Here is a 19,989-nt window from a genome sequence, read left to right on the forward strand (position 1 = left end):
CTCACTCTACTAGAGCTGTGTCCACATGGGCCTTCAAGAACGAGGCTTCTGTTGATCAGATCTGTAAGGCAGCGACTTGGTCTTCTCTGCATACTTTTGCCAAATTTTACAAATTCAATACTTATGCTTCTTCGGAGGCTATTTTTGGGAGAAAGGTTTTGCAAGCCGTGGTGCCTTCCGTTTACGTAACCTGACTTGTTCCCTCCCTTCATCCGTGTCCTAAAGCTTTGGTATTGGTTCCCACAAGTAAGGATGAAGCCGTGGACCGGACACACCAATGTAGGAGAAAACAGAATTTATGCTTACCTGATAAATTTCTTTCTCCTACGGTGTGTCCGGTCCACGGCCCGCCCTGGCATTTTTAGTCAGGTTTCAAATTTTTTATTTCTGTACACTACAGTCACCACGGCACCCTATGGTTTCTCCTTTTTCTCCTAACCGTCGGTCGAATGACTGGGGGGCGGAGCCAGAGGGGGAGCTATATGGACAGCTTTTGCTGTGCTCTCTTTGCCATTTCCTGTTGGGGAAGAGAATATTCCCACAAGTAAGGATGAAGCCATGGACCGGACACACCGTAGGAGAAAGAAATTTATCAGGTAAGCATAAATTCTGTTTTTATTACAATTTATTAAACACGTCTTTATATCTGTTTTGTTTCTAGCTGTACTAATTTACAGTCCTTGTCCCCACCCCTTTGTAGTGCTAGGACATAATTAACCAGTATAGTTTGTAATAAAGCCACATTTAGTAGCCAAGTAAACCCAGTGATTCAGATGCCATAATAAGAGTATTACAGTAAGAAGAAATACATTTTTATTACTCTATAAGAGTAGGGGGCGCCCTAAATTGCAATAATATAACAATGATAAGATATAATTATATTATATACAGATTTCTAGCAATCAGATCAGAACAATCAAATGTGAGAAAAAATGAATAATGAATAATAAAATAAAATACCATAAAATATAATGTAACAATTTATGCAACAAGTGTGAGACACTTAATAATAGTTGTGACAGTTCAGATTACTTAATAAAAAGTCACTGAGAGGAGGACAGAGATTATAGAGTCAGCAATCTGTAGAGAATCCGGCCGGGATCCTAAGAAGATGATCTAAAAAACATAAGAGAGACAGATGCGCCACATGGCCCAATATTGTTTGTTCAGCGGGGTAGATATATTCTAGTGGTACCAATATTAACTCACAATCTAGGAAGCACTCCAGTTAGTGCAGCAGGAGCAGTCTGGGATTAGTCACAGTCACCCAGCAGACCGACCTCTAGGACAGAGTGGTGTGTTTCTGTGATGGAAATACAAGCAAACACAAAGGTGCCTATATGGCCTAGTACAGTTTTGAACCAGAAGATGATGTTGTGTATATTTGAAAATATACTCACAATTGGTAAAGCATCTTCATTGATGCTAATCAGGCAGGAAGGGGTCAATGCAGTCACCCAACAGACTATGGCAGGTTCTCACAGCAGGCAGAACAGCAGGAGATCCAAGGGATCAGATAAGGTCCAAATGATACACAATAGCAAGTGTTTAGATAAAAAGTTGATACTTTACTTGGTAAAACAATAAAAACAAGCGACGCGTTTCTCAGCACACAGGCTGTTTCCTCAGGCTTATAAAATGTAACCAAAACACTTGCTATTTATAACCCACAATTGTAACAACCTAATTAGGCACACATGTTAGGGGAGTGACAGAAAACAAATCCCTATGGTAACATCCTATCACAATTCACTATGATGAGTGGTAAATACAATACAGTAAATAACTAACTAAGCATAACCTTCTAATACATGATAGATTCTCAAAGATCGTAAATATTTTGTCTCCTATGAATATATCAAACACACACAAATTGAGAGATCCTATTGGGCACCACCTAACCCAGTGGCGATTTTATAATTCCCTATGTGGTTTTGATAATGTTACTTGTATAAGTTCTTTTTGTTAGGCCGTGTAAGCTGAGAGAATTTGTGTTTACCAATGGGATATATTACCTTGATCTTGTATAAATACCGATGTTTATTTGTATTTTGATCCATTTCGGCGTTCCCTAATGGAGACTGCGAATGCGTGTGCGCTCCTCTGTCGATCATTGCATGACAGGAGCGCATGCGTGTAATCGAGTCAAACACATTGGGTATAGCCAATGAGAAAGATTCCAACCGCGGGCCAATCAAATGGTAGATATCCCATCATGTGATATGCCCGATTCAATCCTTTAGAATATATATTATAGATCGGAGCAGCGGATAGCAGGTCCAATCATAGACGATATAAGCGGAACTATTAAAAACAGTCAAGGACTAATTAACACTAAAGTCCGCACATTCATATAGGGCCAAGATGTACAGCTCAGTGAGATATATAATTTGTGATCGTCAGTTACTACTATACTTATCGAGTCACTGATCACATGACCAACTCATAATACCAGCCAGTCAGCGATGGGTATTGTAGCCTATCAGATTGATAAATGACAAAGGTGTGTCAGTAGGGTACATGGTCTATAGAAATGAGTCAAATGTTATGTGTATGAATGTTAGAGAGCGACACACGCACTCCGAGAGACCCCAGATTGCTAAGCTTGATACAATGATAAATTGAGGTGTTTATTCCTAGCCTTCAAACCAACAACAACATTGGTTACAATATCAGTTCTTGAAGTCAGAGTGCCATTAAATAAACCTGTCAGTAGAACTAAAATGTGGACCTAGAAGTGACATGAGATAATAAGATTGATCTGTGTTATATAATAAATGTTTATAAAAAGTGAAGATTGTATCACAAATGACAATTCCTAAGAGAGTGCAAATCGTGCAAGAATTACCTAATAACATGCTATTAGATGATAAATATGGTGAGCAGCATCTTTAAAGATTATAGAATACATGTTGGAAAAGAGTTATTTAAATAACAGGTGTAAACATATTATAAAAAATGGATTAATCGGGCATATCACATGATGGGATATCTACCATTTGATTGGCCCGCGGTTGGAATCTTTCTCATTGGCTATACCCAATGTGTTTGACTCCATTACACGCATGCGCTCCTGTCATGCAATGATCGACAGAGGAGCGCACACGCATGCGCAGTCTCCATTAGGGAACGCCGAAATGGATCAAAATACAAATAAACATCGGTATTTATACAAGATCAAGGTAATATATCCCATTGGTAAACACAAATTCTCTCAGCTTACACAGCCTAACAAAAAGAACTTATACAAGTAACATTATCAAAACCACATAGGGAATTATAAAATCGCCACTGGGTTAGGTGGTGCCCAATAGGATCTCTCAATTTGTGTGTGTTTGATATATTCATAGGAGACAAAATATGTACGATCTTTGAGAATCTATCATGTATTAGAAGGTTATGCTTAGTTAGTTATTTACTGTATTGTATTTACCACTCATCATAGTGAATTGTGATAGGATGTTACCATAGGGATTTGTTTTCTGTCACTCCCCTAACATGTGTGCCTAATTAGGTTGTTACAATTGTGGGTTATAAATAGCAAGTGTTTTGGTTACATTTTATAAGCCTGAGGAAACAGCCTGTGTGCTGAGAAACGCGTCGCTTGTTTTTATTGTTTTACCAAGTAAAGTATCAACTTTTTATCTAAACACTTGCTATTGTGTATCATTTGGACCTTATCTGATCCCTTGGATCTCCTGCTGTTCTGCCTGCTGTGAGAACCTGCCATAGTCTGTTGGGTGACTGCATTGACCCCTTCCTGCCTGATTAGCATCAATGAAGATGCTTTACCAATTGTGAGTATATTTTCAAATATACACAACATCATCTTCTGGTTCAAAACTGTACTAGGCCATATAGGCACCTTTGTGTTTGCTTGTATTTCCATCACAGAAACACACCACTCTGTCCTAGAGGTCGGTCTGCTGGGTGACTGTGACTAATCCCAGACTGCTCCTGCTGCACTAACTGGAGTGCTTCCTAGATTGTGAGTTAATATTGGTACCACTAGAATATATCTACCCCGCTGAACAAACAATATTGGGCCATGTGGCGCATCTGTCTCTCTTACATTTTTATTACTAATATTGCATATTAAACAGTAGTTTCCTCTCATCACAGAATCATAGATCCATATGATGGATTTTACAAATTATAAGTTAAACCACATACAAGTGTTAAAAGGAGAACATGTGATATTGATGAGAGTGCAGAGAGAGGAAGGTGTTGTACTGTCTCTAGAACATGACATACGTGAAATGCAATTCTTTACGTTTTTTAATTTTTTTTAAAGACCTTGTCTGCTTCCTGTTTGTAACAATTATCTATTATCAGTGGCAAATTGAAGGGAGCATCCATTTTAAGAAGAGCTGATCCTGGTGATCATCTATCCTCAACGACAGTCTGTGGAGGGCGCCTTTGTTTTTTGTTACCATCATTTGGATGGCTACAATTTGGTGATATATATATATATATATATATATATATGTATATATATATATATATATATATATATATATATATATATATATATATATATATATATATATATGTGTATATATAAAGGGACAGGAAACTCCCAACATTTTCTTTCATGATTCGTGTAGAACGTACCATTTTAAACAACTTTACAGTTTAGTTCTATTATCAAATTTGCTTAATTGTCTTGTTATTCTTTCTTGAAGGGACAGCATTGCACTACTGGCAGCTAGCTGACCACATCTAGTTAGCCAATCACAAGAGACAAATGTGTGCAGCTAGCTCCCACTAGTGTAGGATATGTGCATATTCTTTTTCAACAAGGGATGCCAAGAGAGCGAAGCACATTTGAAAATAGAAGTGAATTTAAAAGTGTCTTAAAGGGACATTAAACTAAATAAATGCTAGATAGAATGATACATTCAAAGAAAATATTTCAATGAGAATAACATGTAGATGTATTTTTTAAAGTTTCATTAGCTGTTTAAATATTGACAAAATAAGTGTAAAGTTTTAGTGTCTATAAAACAATAGGGGCTGCCATGTTGTAACTTAGGTTACCCTCTCTGCTGTGGCCAATTAGAGACATTTATAAATAGGTCACTATTGTGTGCAGCCAATGGCTGTGTGGAAAATAAGGGTTCTGCACTGCCTTTTCTAACGGCAACTGAAATGCACAACATTTCATAATGGGATTACAGGGAAAGGGGACAAAATAAATAATGAAAGTTTATTGCAGAGTTTTTTATTTATTTATACGATTTATAATTTTATATGACCAGCTCGACGTGTTTAATGCCCCTTTAAAATTACATGCTGTATCTGAATCCTGCAAGTTTAATTGTGACTTTCCTATCCCTTTAACAGGGGTTTCAGAGCCATGGGACTGACTTTATAATTGACAGGAGGATGCTATCAATATAATCTGATCTGTGTTTAAAAGTGGGACTAAAGCTGACAGAAGTTGCAAGGCCACAATATCTAATCACAATAATATATAAAGTAAACATTCCCTACTCCTGCACAGAGATCCATATAGAATTAAATATATTCTGATATAAGCTGTTCTTTGTTCTTGTAATTTACATTCATGTCTCCTAACTATAAGCACTGATCAAAATTAAAGTAATCAAAATAAGTTCTATAATAATCAACTGGTGCACTTATTTTTCCCTCTAGGCTTCATCTGTTCTGTCTCGTCAAACATCATCTGATGAGGAATTAAAGCAATTGGATGCCGCTCGCCTCCTAGTGGCCTTGAATTTATCACTCACGTACCTGAGGCTGGATCATCCTTCTCGAGCTCTGACGTGGGGGCAGAAGGCCCTTACCATAGATAACAAAAACCCTAAAGCACTCTTCCGCTGTGGCCGGGTAAGGAGATGACAAGTGTACATTGTGTTTAAAGGACGTAAAACAATTTGATAATATAACATTTTTAATTAATATTTTAAATTTGTTTCGCCATTTTTTTTCTAGTAATTAAATTCAGCAAATTCAGGATTTTCCAATTCTGAGAACTGGAAGTGCCTAATACTAATGCATATTTGTTGCTAATTGGCTTCAGCTGATGATACCTCCCTGTAGGGGAATACATGGTAGGATATTGACTGTGCTTCTCTTGGGAGTTCTGTGTAATGCATGTTTCTGTGTCTGCCGGACTTCTGACAAGATTGCTCAGCCTCTTGCTGCAGGTGGTAATCCTTACAGGGCCAGCAAGTTGGGTAATAGTAACTATTATTTTCAGCTTGCGTTATTTTAAGTCCAAGGTTGTGTGCAAAAATTCTTTGAGACCCCTTGGGTAAAGGATTACTTTATACATGTTCTAAAAATATCATTAAATGAAAGCTATCAGTGCTGATTAGAGCAATTAGGCCAGATTACAAGTGGAGCGTTATCGGCACTAACTGAGCTCAAAGTAAACTTTTAACACGGCCCTTAGTGCACATTTTACAAGTTGTAAGTAAAAAGCGTGTGAGCGAAACCCGATGTGCACTAACTTCAGGACTTGGGATATCACGGCCACATTAATGTCTTCTACCCATTGATTTCAGTGGAGCCCACTGTTAAAAAAGAAAAAAAAAGGTAACACTTATTGCTTGTTCGCTAACCCGACACTCATTAGACTAACTGCACTAAACCTGAAGGTCGTTATGCGTATTTTACATTCCACTGTTCTTCACTTAGAAGAAAATGTTCTTTTTAACACCTTAATGACCAGACCATTTTTCAATTTTCTTACCCTTAAGGACAAGGGCTATTTTTACATTTCTGCAGTGTTTGTGTTTAGCTGTAATTTTCCTCTTACTCATTTACTGTACCCACACATTATATAACGTTTTTGTCGCCATTAAATGGACTTTCTAAAGATACCATTATTTTCATCATGTCTTATAATTTACTATAAAAAATTATAAAATATGAGGGAAAAAATGGAAAAAAACACACTTTTTCTAACTTTGACCCCCAAAATTTGTTAAACATCTACAACCACCAAAAAACACCCATGCTAAATAGTTTCTAAATTTTGTCCTGAGTTTAGAAATAACCAATGTTTACATGTTCTTTGCATTTTTTTGCAAGTTATAGGGCAATAAATACAAGTAGCACTTTGCTATTTCCAAACCACTTTTTTTCAAAATTAGCGATAGTTACATTGGAACACTGATATCTGTCAGAAATCCCTGAATATCCCTTGACATGTATATATTTTGTTTTAGAAGACAACCCAAAGTATTGATCTATGCCCATTATGGTATATTTTATGCCACCATTTCACTGCCAAATGCGATCAAATAAAAAAAAATCGTTCACTTTTTCACAAATTTTGTTACAAACTTTAGGTTTCTCACTGAAATTATTTACAAATAGCTTGTGCAATTATGGCACAAATGGTTATAAATGCTTCTCTGGGATCCCCTTTGTTCAGAAATAGCAGACTTATATGGCTTTGGGGTTGCTTTTTGGTAATTAGAAGGCCGCTAAATGCCGCTGCGCACCACACGTTTATTATGCCCAGCAGTGAAGGGGTTAATTAGGGAGCTTGTAGGGTTAATTTTAGCTGTAGTGTAGTAGACAACCCCAAGTATTGATCTAGGCCCATTCTGTTATATTTCATGCCACCATTTCACCGCCAAATGCTATCAAATAAAAAAAAAAAGTTACATTTTTCACAATTTTAGGTTTCTCACTGAAATTATTTACAAACAGCTTGTGCAATTATGGCATAAATGGTTGTAAATGCTTCTCTGGGATCCCTTTGTTCAGCAGCCATTTATGGCTTTGGCATTGCTTTTTGGCAATTAGAAGGCCGCTAAATGCCGCTATGCACCACACTTGTATTATGCCCAGCAGTGAAGGGGTTGATTAGGGAGCTTGTAGGGTTAATTTTAGCTTTAGTGTACTGTAGTAGACAACCCAAAGTATTGATCCAGGCCCATTTTGGTATATTTCATGCCACCATTTCACCGCCAAAATTTTACAAATTTTTTCACAAACTGTAGGTTTCTCACTTAAATTATTTACAAACAGCTTGTGCAATTATGGCACAAATGGTTGTAAATGCTTCTCTGGGATCCCCTTTGTTCAGAAATAGCAGACTTATATGGCTTTGGGGTTGCTTTTTGGTAATTAGAAGGCCGCTAAATGCCGCTGCGCACCACACGTTTATTATGCCCAGCAGTGAAGGGGTTAATTAGGGAGCTTGTAGGGTTAATTTTATCTGTAGTGTAGTAGACAACCCCAAGTATTGATCTAGGCCCATTCTGTGATATTTCATGCCACCATTTCACCGCCAAATGCTATCAAATAAAAAAAAAAAGTTACATTTTTCACAATTTTAGGTTTCTCACTGAAATTATTTATAAACAGCTTGTGCAATTATGGCATAAATGGTTGTAAATGCTTCTCTGGGATCCCTTTGTTCAGCAGACATTTATGGCTTTGGCATTGCTTTTTGGCAATTAGAAGGCCGCTAAATGCCGCTGCGCACCACACTTGTGTTATGCCCAGCAGTGAAGAGGTTAATTAGGTAGCTTGTAGGGAGCTTGCAGGGTTAATTTTAGCTTTAGTGTAGAGATCAGCCTCCCACCTGACACATTCCACCCCCTGATCCCTCCCAAACAGCTCTCTTCCCTCCCCCACCCCACAATTGTCCCCGCCATCTTAAGTACTGGCAGAAAGTCTGCCAGTACTAAAATAAAAGGTGTTTTTAAAAAAAAAAATATTTATTCAGCTGTGATGGACCCCCCTTAGCCCCAACCTCCCTGATCCCTCCCAAACAGCTCTCTAACCCTCCCCCTGCTACCTATTTGCCGCCATCTTGGGTACTGGCAGCTGTCTGCCAGTACCCAGTTTGCCCCCCAAAACGTTTTTTTTTCTTTCTCTTTTTTTTTTAATAAAATATAGCTTTTTCTGTAATGTAGCTGCCCCCTCCCTCTCACCTGCAATTCAGGGATCATTGGTGGTAGTGGTTGCTGCGCGTGCACACACGCACGTGTTCCCTGCAGGCCCCCCCTACACTCCCGACGTGCACATAGCACTTACAGGAACCGGATGCCGTGTAGCAATGGGCCGCCCACCCGCCTCCCTGCTTAGCTCCCACCCACCAACGATCGGCATTATCGCTACCAGTGCAGAGAGTGCCACAAAGTGGCTCTGTCTGCATCGGATGCTTGAAAAAGGGTATTGCACCATGCCTCAATATCGAGGCATCACTGCAATACCCAGAGAGCTACTGGAAGCGATCGCAATCGCTTCCAGCACTCAATTAGAACAAGGACTTGTATGTCCATTGTCACTAACTGACAGTTTTTGCAGGACGTACCTGGTATGTCCTTGGTCGTTAAGGGGTTAGTTTTACATTTTTATATCTATACCTATATATCTATAGAAATAGGTGTGTGTGTGTGTATATATATATATATATATATATATATATATATATATATATAATAAGGGTTCCAGTGAACAGAGGCACTCTCCGGTTTAGTGAGAAAATAGGTGCTTTTTATTCTTATCACATCAGAATAAACGTTTTTGGGCGGTGATGCCCATCTTGGTATATTTCATGCCACCATTTTACCGCCAAATGCGATCAAATAAAAAAAAAGTTAAATTTTTCACGATTTTAGGTTTCTTACTGAAATTATTTACAAACAACTTGTGCAATTATGGCATAAATGGTTGTAAATGATTCTCTGGGATCCCCTTTGTTCAGAAATAGCAGACATATATGGCTTTGGCGTTGCTTTTTGGTAATTAGAAGGGCGCTAAATGCGCCCTTCTAATTACCAAAATGCAACGCCAAAGCCATATATGTCTGCTATTTCTGAACAAAGGAGATCCCAGAGAAGCATTTACAACCATTTATGCCATAATTGCACAAGTTGTTTGTAAATAATTTCAGTAAGAAACCTAAAATCGTGAAAAATTTAACTTTTTTTTTTATTTGATCGCATTCGGCGGTGAAATGGTGGCATGAAATATACCAAGATGGGCCTAGATCAATACTTGGGGTTGTCTACTACACTACACTAAAGCTAACCCTTAAAATTAACCCTAGGAGCTCCCTACATGCTCCCTAATTACCAAAAAGCAATGCCAAAGCCATATATGTCTGCTATTTCTGAGCAAAGGGGATCACAGAGAAGCATTTACAACCATTTATGCCATAATTGCACAAGTTGTTTGTAAATAATTTCAGTGGGAAACCTAAAGTTTGTGAAAAAGTGAACGATTTTATTTATTTGATCGCATTTGGCAGTGAAATGGTGGCATGAAATATACCAAAATGGGCCTTGATCAATACTTTGGGATGTCTTCTAAAAAAAAATATATACATGTCAAGGGATATTTAGGGATTGCTGAAATATATCAGTGTACCAATGTAACTAGCGCTAATTTTGAAAAAAAGTGGTTTGGAAATAGCAAAGTGCTACTTGTATTTATTGCCCTATAACTTGCAAAAAAAAGCAAAGAACATGTAAACATTGGGTATTTCTAAACTCAGGACAAAAATTAGAAACTATTTAGCATGGGTGTTTTTTGGTGGTTGTAGATGTGTAACAGATTTTGGGGGTCAAAGTTAGAAAAAGCTAGTTTCTCTTACATGGTGTATCCAGTCCACGGATTCATCCTTACTTGTGGGATATTCTCAATCCCTACAGGAAGTGGCAAAGAGAGCACACAGCAAAGCTGTCCATATAGCTCCCCTCAGGCTCCGCCCCCCCAGTCATTCTCTTTGCCGCTCTAACAAGTAGCATCTCCACGGGAGGGTAAAGAGTATGTGGTGTTAGATTTGTAGTTTTTTATTCTTCAATCAAGAGTTTGTTATTTTAAAATAGTGCCGGTTTGTACTATTTACTCTGAGGCAGAAAGTGATGAAGATTTCTGCTGAGAGGAAAAAGATTTTAGCATGTTGTAACTAAAATCCATTGCTGTTCCCACGCAGGACTGTTGAGTACCGGAGAACATCAGTTGGGGGGAACAGTTTCCAGGCTTAACTGCTTAAGGTATGCTCAGTCATTTTTTTCTAACAAGACCTGGTAATGCTAGAAGACTGATAGAAATCCCCATGTGGGAAGGTAAGCCATTTTCTGAGACGCAGTATAGAAGGATGGCTTCTGTGAAGGGCTTAAATACTGGTAGACACTGTGATGGGCTAAATCGATTACTTTAGTAGTGTAATCTTACATTTATTCAAGTGTTTTAGACGTTGAGAACACTTTTGGGGTTTTTATTTTGCCTGGCATATTGTAAGACACCTAATCTGACTCAGGAAGGCCCCATAACTCCGGAATGAAGAGGGAGGGGGCCTCATTTTCGCGCCTCAGTTGCGCAGTTGTTTTGCAAGGCAGCTTCACGTGTAGAGTCCTGAGAGTACAGGAGGACTTCAGGGAGGCTTATTTTCTAATACAAATAACCCAAAAGGAAGGTAGGGCCACAGCAAAGACTGTGGCACCGTGCTGTATTGTGTTAAACCGGTAGTTTACTTAAATTTGCTCCGGTTTGGGCAATAAGGGGTTAATTGATTTAAAAATTTGTGTGCAATCATTTCAAAGCATTGGGATCATGTGGTAAAAATTTCATAAAGATCGAATGTTTTTTGGTGATTTGGTAAAAAAGTGTGTGCTTTTTATTATTTAAAGGCACAGTAACGTTTTTTCAAAAAGTGACTTTTACTGTATTGTAGTGCTGTCTAAGTCTGTCAAACATGTCTGAGTCTTCAGATAGACCTTGTTCTTTATGTTTAAAAGCCATGGCGGTACCCCCATTGCATTTGTGTTTAAAGTGTACTAAAACATCTAAGCATTTTAAAGACCATGCAGTGACACTTAAAAATGTAGCCCAAGATGATTCTTTAACGGAAAGTAATGAGGATAGTCCTTCTTCCTCTCCCCATGTGTCAACACCAGTTACGCCTGCGCAAGCGATGCCTAGTACCTCTAGCGCATTGCCCCCTATTACTTTACAACAATTAGCAGCAGTAATGGATAATTCCCTTGCAGCATTTTTATCCAAACTGCCAGTTTTTCCAAAAAAGCGCGATAGCTCAGTTTTAAATACAGAGGATGAGCAATCAGAAGCTTTGGATGATTTATCTGTAGTACCCTCACAACACTCAGAAGTAGCAGTGAAGGAAGGTCTGTCTGAGGGAGAAATTTCTGACACAGGAAAAGTTTCTCAGCGGGCAGAGTCAGATTCCTTAGCGTTTAAATTTAAGCTGGAACACCTCCGCGTCCTGCTTAATGAGGTTTTAGCTACGCTGGATGATTGTGACCCCATGGTGGTCCCAGAAAAACTGTGTAAAATGGACAGGTTTTTAGAGGTCCCTGTATACACTGAGGCATTTCCGATCCCAAAGAGGGTGGCGGATATTGTGACTAGGGAGTGGGAGAGACCAGGTGTACCATTTGTTCCCCCCCCCTATCTTTAAGAAAATGTTCCCCATAAACGACCCCAGGCGGGACGCGTGGCAGATGGTCCCTAAGGTAGAGGGAGCTGTTTCAACACTTGCTAAGCGTACAACTATACCAATAGAGGACAGTTGTGCTTTCAAAGATCCTATGGATAAAAAATTGGAAGTATTGCTGAAGAAAATATTTGTTCAGCAAGGTTTTCTTCTTCAACCAATTGCCTGCATTATTCCGGTAACTACTGCAGCGGCATTTTGGTTTGAGGCTCTGGAGGAGTCGCTCCAGAGGGAGACTTCATACGACGAGGTCATGGATAGAATTCATGCTCTAAACTGGCTAATTCTTTTATCACTGATGCCGCTTTACAATTAGCTAAGTTAGGGGCGAAAAACTCAGGTTTTGCCATCATGTCGCGAAGAGCGCTTTGGCTCAAATCTTGGTCGGCGGATGTGTCGTCCAAAACGAAACTGTTAAATATTCCTTTCAAGGGGAAAACCCTATTTGGCCCAGAGCTGAAAGAAATTATTTCGTATATCACTGGGGGAAGTTTAAGGCCAAAAACAAGGCTAATTTTCGCTCCTTTCGCAACTTCAGGAGCGGACCTGCTGCAACCTCTGCTGCCGCAAAGCAAGATAACGCTTCACAGCCCAAAGCAACCTGGAAACCCTTGCAGGGCTGGAATAAGGGTAAACAGGCCAAGAAGCCTTCTCCTGCTACCAAGACAGCATGAAGGGGTAGCCCCCGATCCGGGATCGGATCTAGTAGGGGGCAGACTTTCTCTCTTTGCTCATGCTTGGGCAAGAGATGTTCCAGATCCTTGGGCATTATAAATTGTTGCTCAGGGGTACCTTCTAGAATTCAAGGATTCTCCCCCAAGGGGAAGGTTCCACATTTCTCGTTTGTCTTCAGACCAAACAAAGAAACAGGCGTTCTTACGCTGTGTAGAAGATCTACTAAAAATGGGAGTGATACACCCAGTTCCAATTGCAGAACAAGGACTGGGCTTTTACTCAAACCTGTTCGTAGTTCCCAAAAAGGAAGGAACTTTCAGGCCAATCCTGGATCCAAAAATTCGAAACAAATTCTTCAGAGTTCCGTCTTTCAAGATGGAAACCATTTGGACAATCTTGCCGATGATCCAGGAAGGTCAATATATGACTACCGTGGATCTAAAGGATGCGTACCTACATATCCCTATCCACAAAGATCACCATCAGTTCCTAAGGTTCGCCTTTCTGGACAAACATTACCAGTTCGTGGCCCTTCCTTTCGGGTTGGCCACCGCTCCCAGAATTTTCACAAAGGTGCTAGGGTCCCTTCTAGCGGTACTAAGACCGCGGGGCATTGCAGTAGCACCTTACCTAGACGACATCTTAATACAGGCGTCGTCTTTTCACAGAGCCAAGGCTCATACGGACATTGTTCTGGCCTTTCTAAGGTCTCACAGGTGGAAGGTGAACGTAGAAAAGAGTTCTCTGTCCCCGTTCACAAGGGTTCCCTTCCTGGGAACACTAATAGACTCGGTAGAAATGAAAATCTTTCTGACAGAGGTCAGGAAGTCAAAACTGTTGAATTCTTGCCGAGTTCTTCATTCCATTCCTCAGCCTTCTGTGGCTCAGTGCATGGAGGTAATTGGTTTAATGATTGCGGCAATGGACGTAGTCCCTTTTGCCCGAATTCATCTCAGACCACTGCAACTGTGCATGCTCAAACAGTGGAATGGGGATTATGCAGATTTGTCTCCTCAAATACAAATGGACCAAAAAACCAGAGACTCTCTTCTCTGGTGGTTGTCTCAGGATCACCTGGCTCAGGGAATGAGTTTCCGCAGACCGGAGTGGATCATTGTCACGACCGATGCCAGTCTGTTAGGCTGGGGTGCGGTCTGGGACTCCCTGAAAGCTCAGGGTCTATGGTCTCAGGAAGAATCTCTTCTCCCGATAAACATTTTGGAGCTGAGAGAGATATTCAATACGCTCCAGGCGTGGCCTCAACTAGCGGAGGCCAAATTCATCAGATTTCAGTCGGACAACATCACGACTGTAGCGTACATCAATCATCAGGGAGGAACAAAGAGTTCCCTAGCGATGGAGGAAGTATCCAAGATCATCAAATGGGCGGAGGATCACTCCTGCCATCTATATGCAATTCACATCCCAGGAGTAGACAACTGGGAGGCGGATTTTCTAAGTCGTCAGACTTTCCATCCGGGGGAGTGGGAACTCCACCCGGAGGTTTTTGCTCAGCTGATTCAGCTATGGGGCACTCCAGAATTGGATTTGATGGCGTCCCGTCAGAACGCCAAACTTCCCCTTTACGGATCCAGATCCAGGGATCCCAAGGCGGCATTGATAGATGCATTAATAGCGCCTTGGTCATTCAGTCTAGCTTATGTCTTTCCACCGTTTCCTCTTCTCCCTCGGCTAGTAGCCAGAATCAAACAGGAGATGGCTTCAGTAATTTTGATAGCACCTGCGTGGCCACGCAGGACTTGGTATGCAGACCTAGTGGACATGTCATCGGTCCCACCATGGAAACTGCCATCGAGGCAGGATCTTCTAATTCAAGGTCCTTTCAAGAATCCAAATCTAGTTTCTCTGCAACTGACTGCTTGGAGATTGAACGCTTAATCCTAGCTAAGCGTGGTTTTTCTGAATCAGTTATAGATACTCTGATACAGGCCAGAAATCCTGTCACCAGGAAAATTTACCATAAGATATGGCGGAAATATCTTTGTTGGTGTGAATCCAGAGGTTACTCGTGGAATAAGGTTAGGATTCCAAGGATATTGTCTTTTCTCCAAGAAGGTTTGGAGAAAGGTCTGTCAGCTAGTTCCTTAAAGGGACAGATATCTGCTCTGTCTATCCTGTTACACAAGCATCTGGCAGCTGTACCAGACGTTCAGGCGTTTACACAGGCCCTAGTTAGAATCAAGCCTGTCTGCAGACCTGTGGCTCCTCCATGGAGTCTAAATTTAGTTCTTTCAGTTCTTCAAGGGGTTCCGTTTGAACCTTTGCATTCCATAGATATTAAGTTATTATCTTGGAAAGTTTTGTTTTTAGTAGCTATTTCTTCTGCTCGAAGAGTTTCTGAATTGTCTGCTTTGCAGTGTAATTCACCCTATCTGGTGTTCCATGCAGATAAGGTTGTTTTGCGTACCAAACCTGGTTTCCTTCCAAAAGTGGTTTCTAATAAGAATATTAACCAGGAAATCATTGTTCCTTCTCTGTGCCCTAATCCAGTTTCTAAGACAGAACGACTGTTGCACAATCTTGATGTGGTTCGTGCTTTAAAATTCTATTTAAAAGCAACTAAAGATTTCAGACAAACATCATCCTTGTTTGTTGTGTATTCTGGTAAGAGGAGAGGTCAGAAAGCGACTGCTACCTCTCTTTACTTCTGGCTGAAAAGCATCATCCGATTGGCTTATGAGACTGCTGGACAGCTGCCTCCTGAACGAATTACAGCTCATTCCACCAGAGCTGTGGCTTCCACATGGGCTTTCAAGAATGAGGCTTCTGTTGAACAGATTTGTAAGGCAGCGACTTGGTCTTCACTGCATACATTTGCCAAATTTTACAAATTAGATACTTTTGCTTCTTCGGAGGCTATTTTTGGGAGAAAGGTTTTGCAAGCAGTGGTGCCTTCTGTTTAGGTTACCTGACTTGTTCCCTCCCTTCATCCGTGTCCTAAAGCTTTGGTATTGGTATCCCACAAGTAAGGATGAATCCGTGGACTGGATACACCATGTAAGAGAAAACAGAATTTATGCTTACCTGATAAATTACTTTCTCTTACGGTGTATCCAGTCCACGGCCCGCCCTGGCAATTAAGTCAGGTTCAAATTTATTTTAGTAAACTACAGTCACCACTGCACCCTATAGTTTCTCCTTTTTCTCCTAACTGTCGGTCGAATGACTGGGGGGGCGGAGCCTGAGGGGAGCTATATGGACAGCTTTGCTGTGTGCTCTCTTTGCCACTTCCTGTAGGGATTGAGAATATCCCACAAGTAAGGATAAATCCGTGGACTGGATACACCGTAAGAGAAAGTAATTTATCAGGTAAGCATAAATTCTGTTTGTTTTTTTTTCCATTTTTTCCCTCATATTTTTTATTTGTTTTTGTAAATTATAAGATATGATGAAAATAATGGTATATTTAGAAAGTCTGTTTAATGGCGAGAAAAACGGTATATAATATGTGTGGGTACAGTAAATGAGTAAGAGGAAAATTACAGTTAAACACAAACACAGCAGAAATGTAAAAATAGCCTTGGTCCTTAAGGGAAAGAAATTGAAAAATGGCCTTGCCCTTAAGGGGTTAACAATCAGCGCTTTACATTCATATTTTATATATATATATATATAACACGGAAGGGGACTGCACTCTCAGACTATAGTGGGTACACATCCCATGACCCTACAACATGCTCAGCCCTGGGTGCTCACTGGCACTCACAGGAAGCTGTGCTGTCAGAACCATAGGGAAAATTACAAAACAAATTAATACAAAACTCAGAAAGTCCAGCACTCACTTACAAGCTCTCAGCTAAGATTAAAAGCAAAAATGGAAGGGTTAGTTACCGCAACCTGGGACCCTAAAACAGCCACACAATGCAAACTCTCTATTCAACAAACTGGGAACAAGTGAAGGGTGCACAGGCTTATGTAATCACCCCAGACATATACAAAACACGGAAGGGAACTGCACTCTCAGACTGGACTGGGTACACATCCCATGACCCTGCAACATGTTCAGCCCTGGGTGCTCACTGGCACTCACAGGAAGCTGTGCTGTCCCTAGAGTCACAGGCAGTTAATACCAGACATGTCTGGGTGCAAGAACCATAGGGAAAATTACAAAACAATTTAATACAACACAAAGAGAAAGTTGTTTTAGGGTCCCAGGTTTTGGAAGTGACCTTGACATGGTACCTGGGCTTGTCCCATTTGGCCAGATGCGATAACTAACACTTCCATTTGTGCTTTTAATCTTAGCTGAGAGAGAGTGGAAATTAGCACATCTAGGCAAGTATCCCCGCTTGCTTTTCCCCAGAAATTCTTAATATGCAATGTTACCAATGCACAAGAGAATTGTGGGTAAGATATGCAAATTAGATATGCAAATTCTTGAACTTGCATATCTAATTTGCATATCTTACTCACAATTCTCTTGTGCATTGGTAACATTGTATATTAAGAATTTCATATACCGTATATATATATAAACACATACATAATAGCCCTTTTCCAGTCAAGTGCCTCAGCCTTGAAACTACCTAACCTTTTTGGTTTTTTGTTTTATTTTTATCGGCTACAGACTTTATTCTAACAACAGTATTGCAATTTACACATTTGTGGCTGCATATGTTCATTATTGTGGTGACATAAGTTACATTTTTTGCCATTAAGAGGTTAATTGTAAATGTATTGTGAGGGATGTTAATTGCATAGGGTATGTAAAGAAAGTGATATAATAATTTATATATGCCTAGCCATGAGTAATAGCATAAAACTCATCAGATCCATCTTGTTCACTGCTATTTATATATTATTGATCCTCCTGAGTGCAACTGCTTATTTTTTAATATTATTGTAGCAGTTGGTTTCCTGCTGCGGTTTGCACCCTGTTTGTAGTATAGAGGAGCAAGGGCCTACTAAAAAGTAGTTGGAAGTCTTAAAGCAGTAGAATTGTGATTATCTAGTTGTTAACCTTGTCTAACTCTCACTTTAGCAAATGTGTAAGTTAGTTTATTCACAGCACATGTGCCAAAATATGCCAGTGTTGCAGATGGAATTTGTGATTAGAATTAGGTTTAGAGAGGGTTATTGTGGCAACCAAATGTAGTCAAGTTGACAGCTTGCTAGTTATAAAGATGGCATGAGTGCCAGCGCCAGGACTGAATCAGCAGAAGGTGAGTATAGAGTTGTGATTGAGATGTTTTCAGAACTAATTTTGTGGGAAACTTACACAAAAGTAATTTGCAGTGGGATTGGATGACAGGGTTCATAGAGGGCAGAGAAGATTGTAGGAAACATAGACTTGGTCTTCGGAGTTAGAGCATAAGTAGAGAAGTAGCTTTGTGTGTATATATTATGGCCATATGTATAAGAGCTTAGGATGAATTTATAATGAAGAAAGTTGCCTTTAATGTGTTTTTTACCTCCAGAAGCTCAACCGTATGAGCATTTTTGGGTGAGACGGTAGGTTTGTGTGTTTCAAACTGCATAGGTTTGCAGGGGAAAGAAGTACGTAGCTATAGTGAATAGTGGCTCAAAAAGGGGCAGCGTAAAAGGAAAACTCATGAATGAAGGAGCTGGATAAGGCCCAAAAATTGTTGAAGGTCTCAGACTTGGATGTTTCCCCAGATGCTTGGGGAGAAGGTGTTTAGAAGTGTTGATACGACTGCAGAGTTTTAGACTGTGGCCTAAATGAGGAAAAAAGAAAATTGGATAATTGAGAGTATAGAAAGCGAACAAGACTAAATCAACGGTGTGGCCATTACAGTGAGTTGGAGAAGTAGTCCATTGACTGAGGCTAGGAGGGTTGGTTAGAGACAGAATTTTGGCAGCATGGTTTGGGACTATTGTCTGTCTGTTATATTGAATATAGACAGTTCTGCTCTTACCCAGTCTGTTTCACTGGTTTGGCACACAGATATAATGTTACCCTTTGTTTGTCAGTTGATAAGAGACATATGCTCAATTAGTAAAACCATATCTAAAGTCAATCATAGTGAAATTATAGGGGCTGCCAACCAAAGAAATAGTACATATATTAGACTTAAAACAAATGTGAAATAAGGCAAACATGATCTGTAACTTATGTTTAAGGGTATCCATAAAAAGCACTGTAACAATTAAATAAAATCAAACCCGGGGTTTTTTGTGTAAAATCTGTATACTATAGGCTGCATGTCTTCTACTAACTATAGCTCATTATTAAAGTTGTCCCCACAGAAAACTAGGTCACTTTTGCTGATTGTGAAGAAAAATGAATAGGTTACAAACCTGTCAGGTACTTATCTAAATGCGCTCCAGTGATGGGATCCTGCTTCTGCAGTATCTACTGCTTTCATTAGGTTTGTGCAGCTGGTACTGAGTTAATTTAAAGGGAGCATAACTAATTTTAGCAACTCCCACCTAAATGGCTACAGATGTGGGAGTTCCTATATAAATCCACTCAGCCCATCACTCTGGGATGAGTTATTGAACAGTGTACCATATTCTTACCTGCTTTAGCTCTCCCTGTGTTGCAACAGCATTGTACTTACCTTGTTTCTTGAAAACACTTACCTGAATCCTGCTGTACCTGCTGGGTTTCCTGTACCTGCTTAGCCTCCTGTACTTGCTGTACCAGTGTCAGCTTACCTGAATCCTGCTGTGCCAGTTGCACTTAGCTGATCTCACTGTACCTGATCTTCCTTTGCTCCTGCTTTACCTCTTCGTACCTTGTTGCTGGGCTGATCTCATGGTGCCCGGCCTTTTGCCTGTCCTTGGACTCTGCTTCTGTTAATCCCTTGGTACCAAATTGCTGTACTGATCACCTGGTACCTGACCTTTGGCCAGTTCTCACTTTCTCTTGTTTTATTAAA

At 40.0% G+C, this 19,989-nt stretch overlaps 1 protein-coding gene across 1 annotated transcript in view; it reads left to right on the plus strand.

Annotated features, from left to right (window-relative positions):
• Positions 1 to 19,989, plus strand: part of FKBP6 (FKBP prolyl isomerase family member 6 (inactive)) — a 163,158-nt gene that overhangs the window by 53,401 nt on the left and 89,768 nt on the right. The window contains exon 6 of the mRNA XM_053706316.1: positions 5,659 to 5,853. Within this exon, the coding sequence (XP_053562291.1) occupies positions 5,659 to 5,853 (195 nt within the window). The remainder of the gene's footprint in view (positions 1 to 5,658; positions 5,854 to 19,989) is intronic.

Source organism: Bombina bombina, chromosome 3 (genome assembly GCF_027579735.1).
Source record: "Bombina bombina isolate aBomBom1 chromosome 3, aBomBom1.pri, whole genome shotgun sequence".
Lineage (NCBI taxonomy): Eukaryota > Metazoa > Chordata > Amphibia > Anura > Bombinatoridae > Bombina > Bombina bombina.